General features: G+C 47.1%; 1 protein-coding gene across 1 annotated transcript; it reads right to left on the reverse strand.

Moving 5' to 3' along the window:
* Positions 1-374: 374 nt before the first annotated feature.
* RTP3 (receptor transporter protein 3) lies at positions 375-3,372 on the reverse strand. The gene is made up of 2 exons (XM_055279844.2): positions 3,131-3,372; positions 375-969 (listed from the first exon to the last, which is right to left on the reverse strand). The coding sequence occupies exons 1-2, from the start codon at positions 3,283-3,285 to the stop codon at positions 426-428; spliced, it is 699 nt and encodes a 232-aa protein (XP_055135819.2). The 5' UTR covers positions 3,286-3,372; the 3' UTR covers positions 375-425.
* Between the last annotated feature and the right edge of the window lie 9,811 nt (positions 3,373-13,183).

Raw genomic sequence — 13,183 nt, forward strand, 5'->3', positions numbered from 1 at the left:
CCTGGTGAGGGGGCCCACGGGCTTCACAAGATTTCCAAATGGTTTATGAATCATAGACACTTCAGACTCAGTTCTCTTGAGAGTGAACACAATTGTGAAGGTCTTTTTAAAAAATACTGAAGTGAAAGTCACATAACAAATTTAACCATTGAAAGTGGACAGTTCAATGACATTTAGTGCATTGACACTGTTGTGCAACCACACCTCTATCTCAGTCCAAAACATTTGCATCACACCTCTCTCCCCCACAAAAGAAACCCCATCAGGATTAAGTAGTTGCTTCCCATCTCCCACTATCTCTAGGCCCTGCTAGCAATTCATCTAATAGATTTGCCTATTTTGGACCTTTCACATAAATGAAATCATCCAACATATGACTTTTTTTATCTGATGTTTTTTCTGACTTAGCATCATGTTTCCAAGGCTCATATAGCAGTTTTTACAACAATCACCACGATAACAATGAGAATGACAAAACAGCAGAAAATGCCTAAGTTCCTACAGACGTGGTTCTGGCATGTGTAGGAATAGACATTCTCTCCTGAGGCCCAGGGCTTAACTCCCTCCTCCACCTTGCAAATGGAGTACACTCTTGGGGTCTGAGATGCGGGGAGGCTTGTAACCTGTATGGGCCCAGCACAAAAGCCCTGCAGACATGCCTCACAGTTGTCAGTATTGTGTGGCCCTTCAAGAGAGATGTCCTTGATCATAGGAACCTCCTCTATCAACTGAAATCTTCCTCTATAGCATTTCTTCAGAATTCGGAACACCAGGTTTTTCAGGATCCTTGAGATGTTCTCTTGCGTGAACTCAGGGTCCTCAAACAGAGGTTGGGGGCACTTCTTACATCTCTGGGTAAACACCCTCATCTTCACCTGGCCCCTGGACTTCTCCTCACTCCAGTGCATGTGGAAAAGGACCAGAACTTGGGCAGAGGCCCAATTACGAGAGCAGGAGGAGCACTGGAACCTGTGGAGACAGAAGAGAGCCTCAGCCTGGCTCCATGTGGCCAAATCATGGGGCACTGCCAGAGAGAGAAAGGAGCTACCAACTGCACAGAGACATGACTTGACTGGGGCTGTGGCTCAGTGGTGGAAGAAATGGCTAAGACCTTGTTCCCATCTCCATTGTGCCACTGACACGCTGCATGCTGCACAGTGTCTGCTATGAAAACAGTGAATTGCAAGCTGTTAGATCTGGGAGGGACCTTGGGCATCTTCTAAGTCCAACGCATTCATTTTAGAGATGAGGCACACTCTGGAAACTCCTCATGTCCAGAGACCCAGTGGGTGTAAAAAGGCATGACTGGGACTCTGGTCTCCCTATTCCAAAGCAAAGCTTCTTCAAATGCAGATTAAATGGGTCAGAGGCCACAACTGCAACAGCAGCCAGTTCAGTTCAGGACCCTGAAATCTACAAATGCATACAGGTGGGTGTTGATTAAGTTATAGACTCATGGGTTGGCGGCAGGAGCCTGAAGTGTCCAGGGTTCTCCTAGAGGAAAGCCTTTGCCTTTCTCTTGGCTGCCGAGGGTCCCTGGTCTGCAGGATTGCAGGGAGATCACAGTGTCCAGCTCTCTCTTCATTTGTTCCCCCTCCAATCCAGTTCCTTCGCTCAAGGTAGCCTGGAAAACTTCATATTCTGAATGCCACTGGCTTCAGAGAGGGTACAAGAGAATACACCTTGTCTCAGCAGGGAGGAGGGCAATTTTCTGAGCTAAGGTATCTGGACAAATACATGTCAGGAGGTAGAGAGAGAAGAAGGCAGGAAGCACATGGCTGCACCCAGGAAGGGAATTATGGGAGAGGCAGAGAGCTGCACTGTGGTGGAGACATTTAATGCTCACCAAAGTATACATGCACTCCCTCCCACTTCCCAGCCCCTTTGCTGTGAGGCTGGGGCCATGGGACCAGTTGGGCATGAGATGTGGCCAGCAGTGATATATATTCCTTCCAGATATGGTCACAGAAGCCCTGGTAAGACATTCCAGCTCTCTCTTCCTCTGCTTCGGTGACCTTGGGAGCCACATGTAAGGTTAAATCAGTGATATTTCCAGGTTTATTTGTCACTGTGGCTGAGCCTAGCCTTGGCCTGATGCCTGGATACAGAGAAATTAGGCCGCGGGTGGTGAATTGGAGGGGCTGGGAAGAGTGAGGTAGTCCGGGGTTTGCTCCTGTATCTTGACCCTAGCCGCAACCCACAGGGTGAATGCAAGGTTGGAATGAGAGAGAGAGGCCAAGAAGCTGTGATCACTGTGAGAGGACCTTGCTGGGAGTCACCCAGACTCAGCAATGCAGAGGGGCCTGGGCCCTGTTCTGAGCAGAAGTCCACTGCCGTCCCCTGGGTCTCAGTGCTGTGTTCCTGTGCTTGTTCAGAGTCCAAACTTCCCATGGATAAATGGACTGAGACTTTGGTGCCATGCTCCCTGTGGCAGCTTCTGGCCTGGGAAAGCCATAGGCCAGTGGGACAGCTCTGCCCTCTATGTAGACTCTCCCTGGGAGGGGACAGCGGGTGGGACAGAGTCCCCGGCCTCCATCCTCTGTGCACTGTGAGCAGTCACCCCCATCACCCTCCCAAGCCTTGGGGCTCCCCATTTCCACCTGGGAAAGAGAGGATGAGACTTAGGATGATTTCTAAGACTCCTATTTTAAAAAGATTCTGTCAGCTCAGAGTAGAGAGAGGCAGGATTGCTGCCTGTTGCCCAGGCCCCCTGCTCCTCCGGCCTCCCCCGAGGGTGTCTCCTCAGTGCCAGGAGTCTCTCTTCCTAGGGGCTCCATGGTGGGTCCAGCAGTCTCCCTAGGCAGGGGGCACATGCACCGCCTGTGGGTGCAACAGCTGCCCTTCCTCCCCTCCCCTTTCCTGGCTGCTCCCTGTCCCCACCCCCACAGACTAATTTCTCTGTATCCAGGCATTAGCTCACAAGGGTGCTCAGGCCTGCTCTTGTTTTGGGGTTCATTGTAATAGTGAAAAAACAATCTTTAATGAAGTTACAACTTCTTGGATGATGGGCATCTTACTACCCATAGTCTTCAATTTGCAAGCACAGAATAGAACAAGAAAAGTAACGGGTATACCTAGTAAGAAATGCGCAAGAATTTTCTGGAATGCATGCCATCACATTCCCCCTCACCTGGCGAAGGTCCACTGCTGGTATTGCATCCAGCCTGGCTTCAGGACGTTGGGAAGAAGGCCCTTGTCTGCTCTCAGGGTCCATCTGTGCCATGGCTTCACCTCCTGCATTAACTCCTGAAACATTTGCTTCCACACTTCTGTGTCCCCAGCCATCTCTGCTGCTATGGTGTGCCTGGGTGGGTCAAGCTCTCCTGGGCCCTGGCAGGTCTGTAGTGGGAGATGAGGTTTCTCACTTCAGAGGGTGAGGACTCAGACCTGCCCTCCCTTTGAGGACCTGGATTGGGCTCATGGACCATGTCTCTGCCCCAGGGACAAAGGTCAGTTGGCTCCAAGTTCAGAGGATGGCAATAGGCTCCACAAGGAATTTCAAAAGACACAGAACTTGTGATTTTATTCATCAAATTGTTGCCAAAGAAGAGCTCTAAACTCCAAATCAGGAGGAGTGAATTTTAGTCTGGCTCTGCTGTCTACCTGCCTGTGACCTGGAACACATCTTTTCACTTCCAGCACCGCTGTCAACGGTGGAGACAGGCTGCAGGTGTCCTTTCCAGTTCTAACACTGGAAAATCCTTCTCCATCAGGCTGCTGTGCTCATGCTGGGGAGGAGAGGCACAGGGAAGAAGGATGCAGTGGTCCTGGGACCTCAACGGGATTCGGATTCCCATGTCCTTGCTCCATGCTTTTTATGTTCCGGCAGACACCCGAGGCTGCCCACCCATGAGAAACCAAAGCTGATGCAATCAGTGTTTGCCCAAGTGACAGGTACAAGGGCACAGGTCGGTGAGAGGCCACTAGCCCTAGGCAAACCCAGAGTCACTGCCCTCCTTCCTGAGGGCGTTCCCCATCCTCTACTTCCTGCAAGAGAGGATTGAGGAGCAGGAAGAGGGGAGATTAGGGAGTGGGTACTGGAGTGGGCAACACTCCAGGAAGGTGCACAAGACTCTGGGTGTCCGCATCCCAAGACCCGTCCACAAACTGCATGTGTCTTCCTCAGAGCCAGGCACTGACCTATGTCCCTGGCCACCTCCCAAGAGGAGGAGAGGAAGGAAGGGAGCAGAGCAGGGAGGAAAAAGGAAAGGAGGCCGGGGATGCTGGGGGACAAGGAGGTCTTCCAGGGCAGTTGGAAACAAAGCCACCTCCTTCCTCCTCTCCAGCCCAGCTGCCCGCAGCTCTTGCCCTTGGGTTTAGCTCCTCGGCAGGCTCAAGTCCTGAGTCTCCCCTCTTTCCAAGCCAGTTTTGTTTCTCAGCATTACAGCTGTCCCTCAGTTCCTGGGGGATTGGTTCCAGGGCCCCCTGGATACCAAAATCCTCCGGTGCTCAGGTCCCTTATATAAAATGACATAGTATTTGCATATAATCTATGCACATCCTTCCATATACTTTAATTGATCTCTAGATTACTTATAATACCTAATACAATGTAAATGCTATGTAAATAGTTGTTATACTGTATTGATTTTAAACTGCAAACTAAAAACAAGTTCCTAAGCCCCCAAACCAACTGAATGGACCCGTTTTTGGCCAAGGGGACCCCTGAGAAACCTGAAAAACTAAATTCCCAGCTATGACAGGAGGGGAGGTTGGAAACACCTTATCATACTCCCTCCCTTTGAGTTTAGGGACAACTGACCAGCATCGAGGTTAAAACAGGGATTGTAAGACTGACAAAATAGACTGCTTGTCGTAATAAGATAACCAATTTATAAACAAGACCTAAGGCCACGCATGGTTAAAGTTATGCCCTACAAACCATAATATCTCATTAGAGGGAGTTTTATTAACCTGGTATAATGGGGCTACTTTCCAACCTGACTCTGGTATAGCATCACATGACAGAGAGCAGACACCCTTGACTTTAGCATTCCTTTTGCTGACTTCATCTGTATACAACGCTCAAGTCGTTGCTACACCCTGAAAGAGATGTCCACCTTTGAATGTGACCATATTTGGAAAAAGGGTTTCTGCAGATGTAGTTAAGTGAAGGATCTAGAGATGAGGTCAGTTTCATGAAATTTAAAGTTTCTTTTGATGGCAGGACACAACACAATGACATGAAGATAGATAAAAGGCAGAACTTTTTGTTAGTTATACCTCTAAACAAGGGAAGGCTGCCAGGCAGGCCCACACAGGGTGCCTGGGGACAAGGTAACAGCCAGCTGGAGCTGTGAGGGGCAGTTTATGGGTGGGAAGTTGGGGAGTTGCGTGGGTCTAGCTACGTTTCATGGGCTCCCTGTGGATTGGCTCATTTAAATAATTCTGAGTGCTCCAGGGCATAGGGACTGCCCCTAGTTGTCTAGTACTATTACAGACAAAGCTGGTTCCCCCACAAATGGGATCTTTTCCTGTTTAGTGCTGCAAAGCCGATATGCAAAACCAAAAGTGAATCTTAAGCAGCACAAGTTTTATTCAATGGCCATGGAATTGAGAAGCGGGAGCTTGCCTCACAAATCAACTTCTCAACTAGTGAGGGAAGCAGGATTTCTCTAATGAAGGGGTTGAACATTAGAAACGAGGGGAGGAATATTCATGTCTTTTCTGGAGATGGGTGGCGAACTTCTTGGAACTGGAGTGCTGCTTTCCTTTTTGTCCTTTTATGGCCTCTTTTGGTCATGGTCATGGCGATTGTCAACTGTCATGGTGCTTGTGGGAGGGTCATCTAGCATGGAAATGACATTATAACAAAGCCTCAGATCTTTCTGAAGTCATTTTATTGTCTATCTTGGTTCTAACCAGTCTTAGCTGGTCTGGTTATAAAGGGAAATTTGTATCACAGGTGTCCTGTTTCTTAAAGATAAGCAGAGGTAGAATGGGGTAGAAATTCAGCTATGTCACAGAGGCGTTACACCAGGTAACTGTTCCTGGCCTTGGGGTTACTAGGGCAGATGCACAGTGATCAGGAGTGTGACGGCCAGATAACAAAAGTGGTTGCAGTGTGGACTGACTCCTCTTTAGCCAGGGCCTCAAACATCATTAGAAAACAAAACTAAGCTATATTACAAGACTGTCCTGGATTTGGGCCCTAAACCCAGTGACAGGTATCTCTATAAGGGAGAGGCAGAGTGAGATTTGAGACACAGAGACCTAGGAGAAGGCCATGTGAAGACAGAGACCAGAGTTAAGCTGGCACAAGCCAAGGAACACCTGAAGCCCACAGAAGCTGGAAGAGGCAAGAAAGGATTCTCTCTAGACCAGCCTTTATAGGAGGCATGGCCCTGCTCACACTTTGATTTTGGTCTTCTAGCCTCCAGAATTATGAGAGAATTCATTTGTATTGTTTTTAAGGTGTCCAGCTTGTGGTATTTTGCATGGAAGCCTTAAGAAATGATATACCGGCGTCAGTGATACTCCTTGACCTCCCAGCTGTCCTGAGGGTTGGAGCCACCTGCCTGCTCTCTACAACAGGTACAAGAACAGGAAGCAACTTCAGCCATACTTGTGCTAGTGTGGACCTTCCTTTTCCTACCTGCCACCACTTCCTTGGGTTCAGGTCTTTACTATTTGACTGGACAATTTTGTTTTATATCCCCGAGTATTGTCTTTCAGGAATCATCCTTTACAGAGCACCAAAGAGCCTTTTAAAAATGCAAATGCCACCCCCTGGCTAAGCTGGCCCTCTTGATCTTCCTTTCACAGAATAAGCTGGAGCATGGCTCATTCTGTCAGTTCCTCTGGGCCTCCTCTCGAATTATTAGGGAGGCCTTCCTTAAATTCCCTCAATAAAGTGGCAACTCTCTCCCTCTCCTTCCACACTCTCTTTTCTTCTCATTATTCTGTTTTTCCACATTTGTTTATTTTTTAATCACCTCCTGACATAGCCTTGGTTTCTAGGAAACTGCCAGTCTTGAGATAGAAAAGGAGGGAATTTTTGTTCATCTGAACAGTGCCTGGATATTCAGTAATTATTTGAATGAATGTTGAATGAATTCTGTCCCAAATTCTGTTAACTGTATAGAACTAACCCAGTCTGGGGTTCCAGGGGTAGGACGGGGATGGTCTTGCAATTGCTCTTATTACAGTTTTTTTTTTTTTTTTGAGACAGAGTCTCGCTCTGTCGCCCAGGCTGGAGTGCAGTGGCGCGATCTCGGCTCACTGCAAGCTCCGCCTCCCGGGTTCACGCCATTCTCCTGCCTCAGCCTCTCCGAGTAGCTGGGACTACAGGCGCCCGCCACCACGCCCGGCTAATTTTTTGTAGTTTTAGTAGAGATGGGGTTTCACTGTGGTCTCGATCTCCTGACCTCGTGATCCACCCGCCTCGGCCTCCCAAAGTGCTGGGATTACAAGCGTGAGCCACCGTGCCCGGCCTATTACAGTTTTTATGAGGGCAACTGTCCACAGTTTTCTGGATCTATGCGTTCTCTGGGGAATCCTCCATTTCCTCTCTGATAACTTACCTCTTTTTCTGTTGGGACTTGCTGGTGTGTCATCATCTCAGACCTAATGACACTTAAATAATTCCCTCTTTTAGTTTCCCAACTATCCAAGAGCCTTTGAGTCAAGGTGAGCCTCTTTTCCCTTTCAAATGTGGCCAACCTACCCTCTGTGATCTTATTCTCCAAAGAAATTGCTCTCTCGGTCAAGTTTAACGAAAACACTTTCCACTATTTTTCTTTCCTTTCACACTGTCCCTGTGTTGAATGCAAGATCAAAAGTTTTACAAGCCAGTTTAGTTCCTCCTTGAAGCTGAGATGTGATTCCTAAGAACAGAATTTTCCAGGGCTGGGACTTTTAAAAGTTTCCTTTGAACGACTGGTTTTATGATTCAACTGAGAATTTTTAACTGCAACCCAATGAGAAGACTTGCCCTCCATATTCTAGAAGTTCTCATTTCTGATGACCTGTTCATTGGCTCCCACTCCCCTGAGATAAAATTCACAGCCTGAGCCAGGGCTTATGTAAATGAACCATCCAGAATCAATATGAGACCATGTGACTTTGGAAGACTGGGGATGGCCACAGGAAATCCCTCCTTGCCCAGCAGTCAGGGCAGCTCAGGCAGCGGCACCTACTGAACCTAGACCAGATAACCACGTGCGCTCCCAGGCTGCAGAGGTTCCTGACTCGCAGAGCTCCTGGGGCCTGCTCTTGCCACGAAAATGGAAAACCTCCAAAGTGGGCAGTGGCCCTCGCTGCTCCTGGTCCTTCTGTCTTCTGGAACTTTTTTGTCACTTGTGTGTTTCAAATTTTTTTTTTTCATAATTCTGTTGTCAATGGCATAAAAGGCATACATATAAATGATTATTATTTTTATTATGTGGTTTTGGTCTACACAGGTTCCTCCCAATCCTGTGGCAGGAAACGTGAAGTGCCTTAAAAGGGGTGTTGGAAGAGCCTGCTGACCAAATACCAAATGTTTATAAGCATGTGGAGCAACAGGGACAAATATAGCTGCTGCTCTTAGAAATTAGTACAGCCACTTTGGGAAACAGTTTGGGATTAAAGATACACATGCCCCGTTCAGCAATTCTACTTGTATGTTTACCATCCAGATAAACATTTGCACATATAGTATACTGATATGTATTAGAATACTTATAGAAATACAATTTTAAAATAAAAACAACTGGAACACTCCTCTCTCCTCCCAGTGAACAGATAAACACTTTTGTTAGAGTCATCCAGTGGAATTCTATGCGGCAGTGAAAATGAATGAACTAGTGTAGGGTTTGGTGAACTTTGGCTCACAACCAAATCTGGCCCATCACCAGTTTCTGTGTGGCTCGAGAACTAAGAATGACTCATAAAGATGGATATTTGCAGTAGATAAGAAATAGTCACTTTGATGCTATTTTCCCCAAAAGAATTTCATTTTTCTAGATCCGTATTATAAAAAAATTGATTTGATTATTATTATTATTATAATATTACATTTTGAATTTCATCAACAAAGTTTTGTCAAAATTTGTCTTCCTTCTTATACCTAGATAAGGACTAAAATAATACCTTTGATTTGCCTCTTGGTCCACAAAGCCTAAAATATTTATTATCTGGCTCTTTACAGAAAGAGGTTTGCCATTCCCTAAACTAGAGCTACATATATCGACATGGGCTTATCTCACAATCATGGCATTGAGTAAAGAATTCAAGCTGCTGGGGCTTCTACACAACAAAATACCTCTTACATGAGGAACAAAACCACAACGCCATCACTTAGGAAATCATGCACTTGTAGTTAAGAACATAAGGAAATTGATAAACATAAAGGAGGGTGGATGAGAGGTCCTGTGGCTGTGCTGGGGTTGTGAGCTACCCTGGCTATGGCAGTATTTCCAGTTCAGGCTTGAGAGAGCGAGTGCTACCTACCCTTCTAAATGCTGCAAAGAGTATCACTGAGCAAAGGATGCCATGATCAGCACAGGGAACAGAGAACACACCGGATTCAAAGGAGAGAAAGTGAATTTGTAACTCTGGGTTCCTTTAAGCCTGATTTTCTTGTGATCCCTGCTCTCTTACTGTTGAAGCTGTGGCCAACCTGTTCCTGAGACCAGCCTGCCTCAGGTCCCTGCCTGAGTAACTCTGCCTGTGGGGCAGTGGAGAGTATGTCTCACTTCCCTGGACCAGGTGACCCATGGTCAGTGGCTCCCAGGCCAAGCTCCAGGTGAACGTTCAAGGCTGGGGTTTGACAGTGGGATGCTAACCAGCCCCGCTGCTCCTGCCACCAGCCCAGGGGCACAGGGCACCAACCAGAACCTGCATTTCTCATCCCACTGGCCTTTGTCCCCAAGGTGCTGCAGTAATTGAGCTGCTCTTTAAATTAGGACACATTCCTCTGGGGCCAAGGCTGGTCTTCTTTCCCAGAGGGAGTGATCCTAGGACAGGAGAGGAGTTGATGAAGAAACTCTGCATTGTATCCTCGTGCTGAGGGAGTGCACCCCGGGAAGGACAAGCTTGGAAGGGTTCAGACTTCTTGGAGGTGCAGTCAGCACACCTGCTAGCGGAGGACTCTCACCGGTTTGGTCAGGCTGGCGCTGGCCAGGAGTTTGCTGGGCAGGCAACAGGCCACTGTTTGTAAGCCGACAAAGGAGCAGGGGATCGGGAACCAGTGACATGGGCATACAATGGGGACAGGAGGCCTTCTGAGCGCTTGAGCCACTGGAGGCTTGCAGGAAGTGCTGCAGCTCAGCATGGAACCTTCAGGACCACAGGGCAGGCGGGAGCTTGGAGAGGAAGTCTGGGCGCCAGCACGGACAGCAGGCCTGCAGAGCACACAGGCCGCTCGGAGACTCCGAGGTCTGTGTTGAGAGGGCTGCAGAAAAGGTCATTGCCACAACCAGGCTGCAGGTGCAGCAGACCGCAGTCCTCACACCCGGACCGTCCTCCCGCGGCCCTCACTGGAAATGGCAGGAGCGCCCCTTCCTCCTGCAACGTCCCTCCAGCTCCCCCTACCGAGCAAGCTTGCCGAGCTCACTGAAGGAGAGAGATGCTTGGAGAAGTCCACGTCAGCGCATATGCTATATTGAAGGATGCATTCGGAGCCGGGAGACAATGCATACAAAGCATACAAACTTTATTACAAATTCATTATATAACCGCACCAGTGGGGGCTGGGGAAGAGAAGGGACTGGCCTAAATAACATTGGAAGATAATGTTTTTCCTGGAAATTATTAGGCTAAAGATGAAAGGCACTATGAATGATGTACTATAATTGATAAATATTAATTAATTAATTAATTAATTTATTTTTGAGACAGAGTCTCGCTCTGTCTCCCAGGCTGCAGTGCAATGGCGCAATCTCGGCTCACTGCAACCTCCGACTCCCTGGTTTAAGCGATTCTCCTGCCTCAGCCTCCCAAGTAGCTTGGATTACAGGCAATGCCACCATGACCAGTTACTTTTTGTACTTTTAGTAGAGATGGGGTTTCACCATGTTGGCCAGGATGGTCTCAATCTCCTGACTTCATGATCCGCCCACCTCGGCCTCCCAAAGTGCTGGGATTACAGGCGTGAGCCACTGTGCCCGGCCGATAAATGTATTTTACATAAGGGTACCCAGGTTAAGGATTCTGAAACAGCTTCACGGGTGTACTGGGGATGAGCAAATAAGTAAATGCATGATAGAAGGTGGGCCAGGTTGTTCTCACTGTGGGAGAGGAAAGTTACAGATTAACAAGAAAGGAAGGCTGGAATGAATCCTGGAGATGGGATTAGAGTTGGAGACATCAGTACGAAACTCAGTATATACGCGGATGGATAGATACAGAAACAATGTGGATATGTGTATATCTAATAATTTAGTATGTATGCATATATTACTTGGCTTAGTCTACTGAGAGGGCCTAGAGGCAATGACACCCCAGTGCTCACATCTTGGTTTCTAAGTACCTTTCTCCAATAAAAGAAGCAAAGTCTCCTTGGAGAAATGACTGATAAAATACAAGAGCCTGGAGCATGTTGTAGTACCAGAAAGAAAGGAAGTACTCAAAAACAAAAAGGTTGAGAACACATCAGAGGGACACAGGAACCAACCTGAAGGAGCTCCCAATGGCCAACGCTGGAACGATGTGAGCAACAAAATAACTAACAGAGTATTGTATTGTATTATAACCCAAAGTATTAAATATAAGTGAGGCTATTCTGATATAAATGATTGAATAGAGTACAAAGACAAATCTTTTTTTTTTTTTTTTAACAGAATTTCAAATAGCATGTTAGACAGTCCTCCCTCCAGGGGATGAGGCTTAGTTCAGTTGCTACCATCCTCTTTCTGGGTAGGCTAGACTCACTTCCAAAGAACAGAATATGGAAAGGGAAAAACAGTTATTAGTAGAGAAACCTGGTAGATACTACCTTTAACCCAGTGATGAAGGTGAGCATCACCAGTGTGGATGTAATGCACCCTCTAATAGGATGTGATAAGAAGGGTGCTCCTCCTCTGTAGTGTGCTTCCCCCAAACCTGTAACCCCAGTCTAATCGTGAGAAAATCATGAGACAGACTTAGACTGAGAGACATTCTACAGGATGCCTGACCAGTACTCCTCAAAACTGTTGAGGTCATTAAAATTAAGGAGAAACTCAAAAACTGTCACAGCAGATCAGAGGAGGCTGGGACAAATGACAAGTAAATGCAATGTGGTGTCCTGGATAGGATTCTGGAACAAAAAAGAGGACATTAATAGAAAAGTTGACGGAATGCAAATAAGGTCTGGCATTTAGTTAATAGTAATGTACCAATGTCGGCTTCTTAGTTTTGACAAATATACCATAGTAACGTAAGATGGTAACAATGGGGAAAACTGGATGAGAGGTGGATGGGAAATCTCTGAACGGTCTTTGTAACTTTACTATAAACTATACCAAAATAAAAAGTTTACTTTAAAACATGGATATATTGGGCAGGTAAGTTCTCCTTTGTGAGACCCAGTTTTCTTACTTGTAAAATGAGGTAAATAGTCTTCTCCGGGTCCTGCCAGGCCATGATGAAGAAATGTCTTTGTGGTCAACAGATGCACCGTGCATGTTGAGGTACAGGGGCTGGATAGTGAAGAGGCCAAACTTGCACCTTTACGAGGTATCTTGGTCCACCTATGTGGCTGAGCTGGACTTCTCTTGGCTCCACAGCTTTCTTTACCCCTCTCTGTGGAGAGTGGCAGTTCTGGTGTCTATCTTACCAAAGTCTTCCCAGCTGCAATTCATTCTACTGCTTTCGTTACCTCCTCTGGGAATATATGAGTTCACTAATGCAGCCTGGAGCCCACCTCATCTTCATGGATGGAATATAGGCTTCTGAGAAACAAACTCGCCCATTCAAACCCAAAGAATGGACTCAGAGACCCCGAGAATAGTGAAAGTGAGACTTTTAATGATGGTCTTGCAAGATCGGGTGTGTGGCATGCAGGCACACCCAGCAAAGTTTCAACAAGCAATTTATACCCTAGTGCGCAGGTGCCTCCCCCGCTTCCCAATAGGCTGAGTACTATGGGGTTACAGTCTTCCTGGATGTTGCCTATTGATTGTTAGTCAGGGGCTTCAGGTGTTTTGTTTGTTTGTCTGTTTTTAGGGTTGTCTTGCTGCATTTTGTTGCAGCCCACAATGCATTGCAATCCTGGTTAGCT

Source organism: Symphalangus syndactylus, chromosome 1 (assembly GCF_028878055.3).
Source record: "Symphalangus syndactylus isolate Jambi chromosome 1, NHGRI_mSymSyn1-v2.1_pri, whole genome shotgun sequence".
Taxonomy (NCBI): Eukaryota; Metazoa; Chordata; class Mammalia; order Primates; family Hylobatidae; genus Symphalangus; species Symphalangus syndactylus.

Bases quoted from the DNA above. Each gene is read 5' to 3' on its own strand.
- RTP3 (XM_055279844.2), bottom strand. From the start codon at position 3,285: ATGGCTGGGGACACAGAAGTGTGGAAGCAAATGTTTCAGGAGTTAATG. The intron at 970-3,130 runs GTGAGGGGGAAT...CTGTCTCCACAG, and splicing joins CAGCAGTGGACCTTCGCCAG to GTTCCAGTGCTCCTCCTGCT.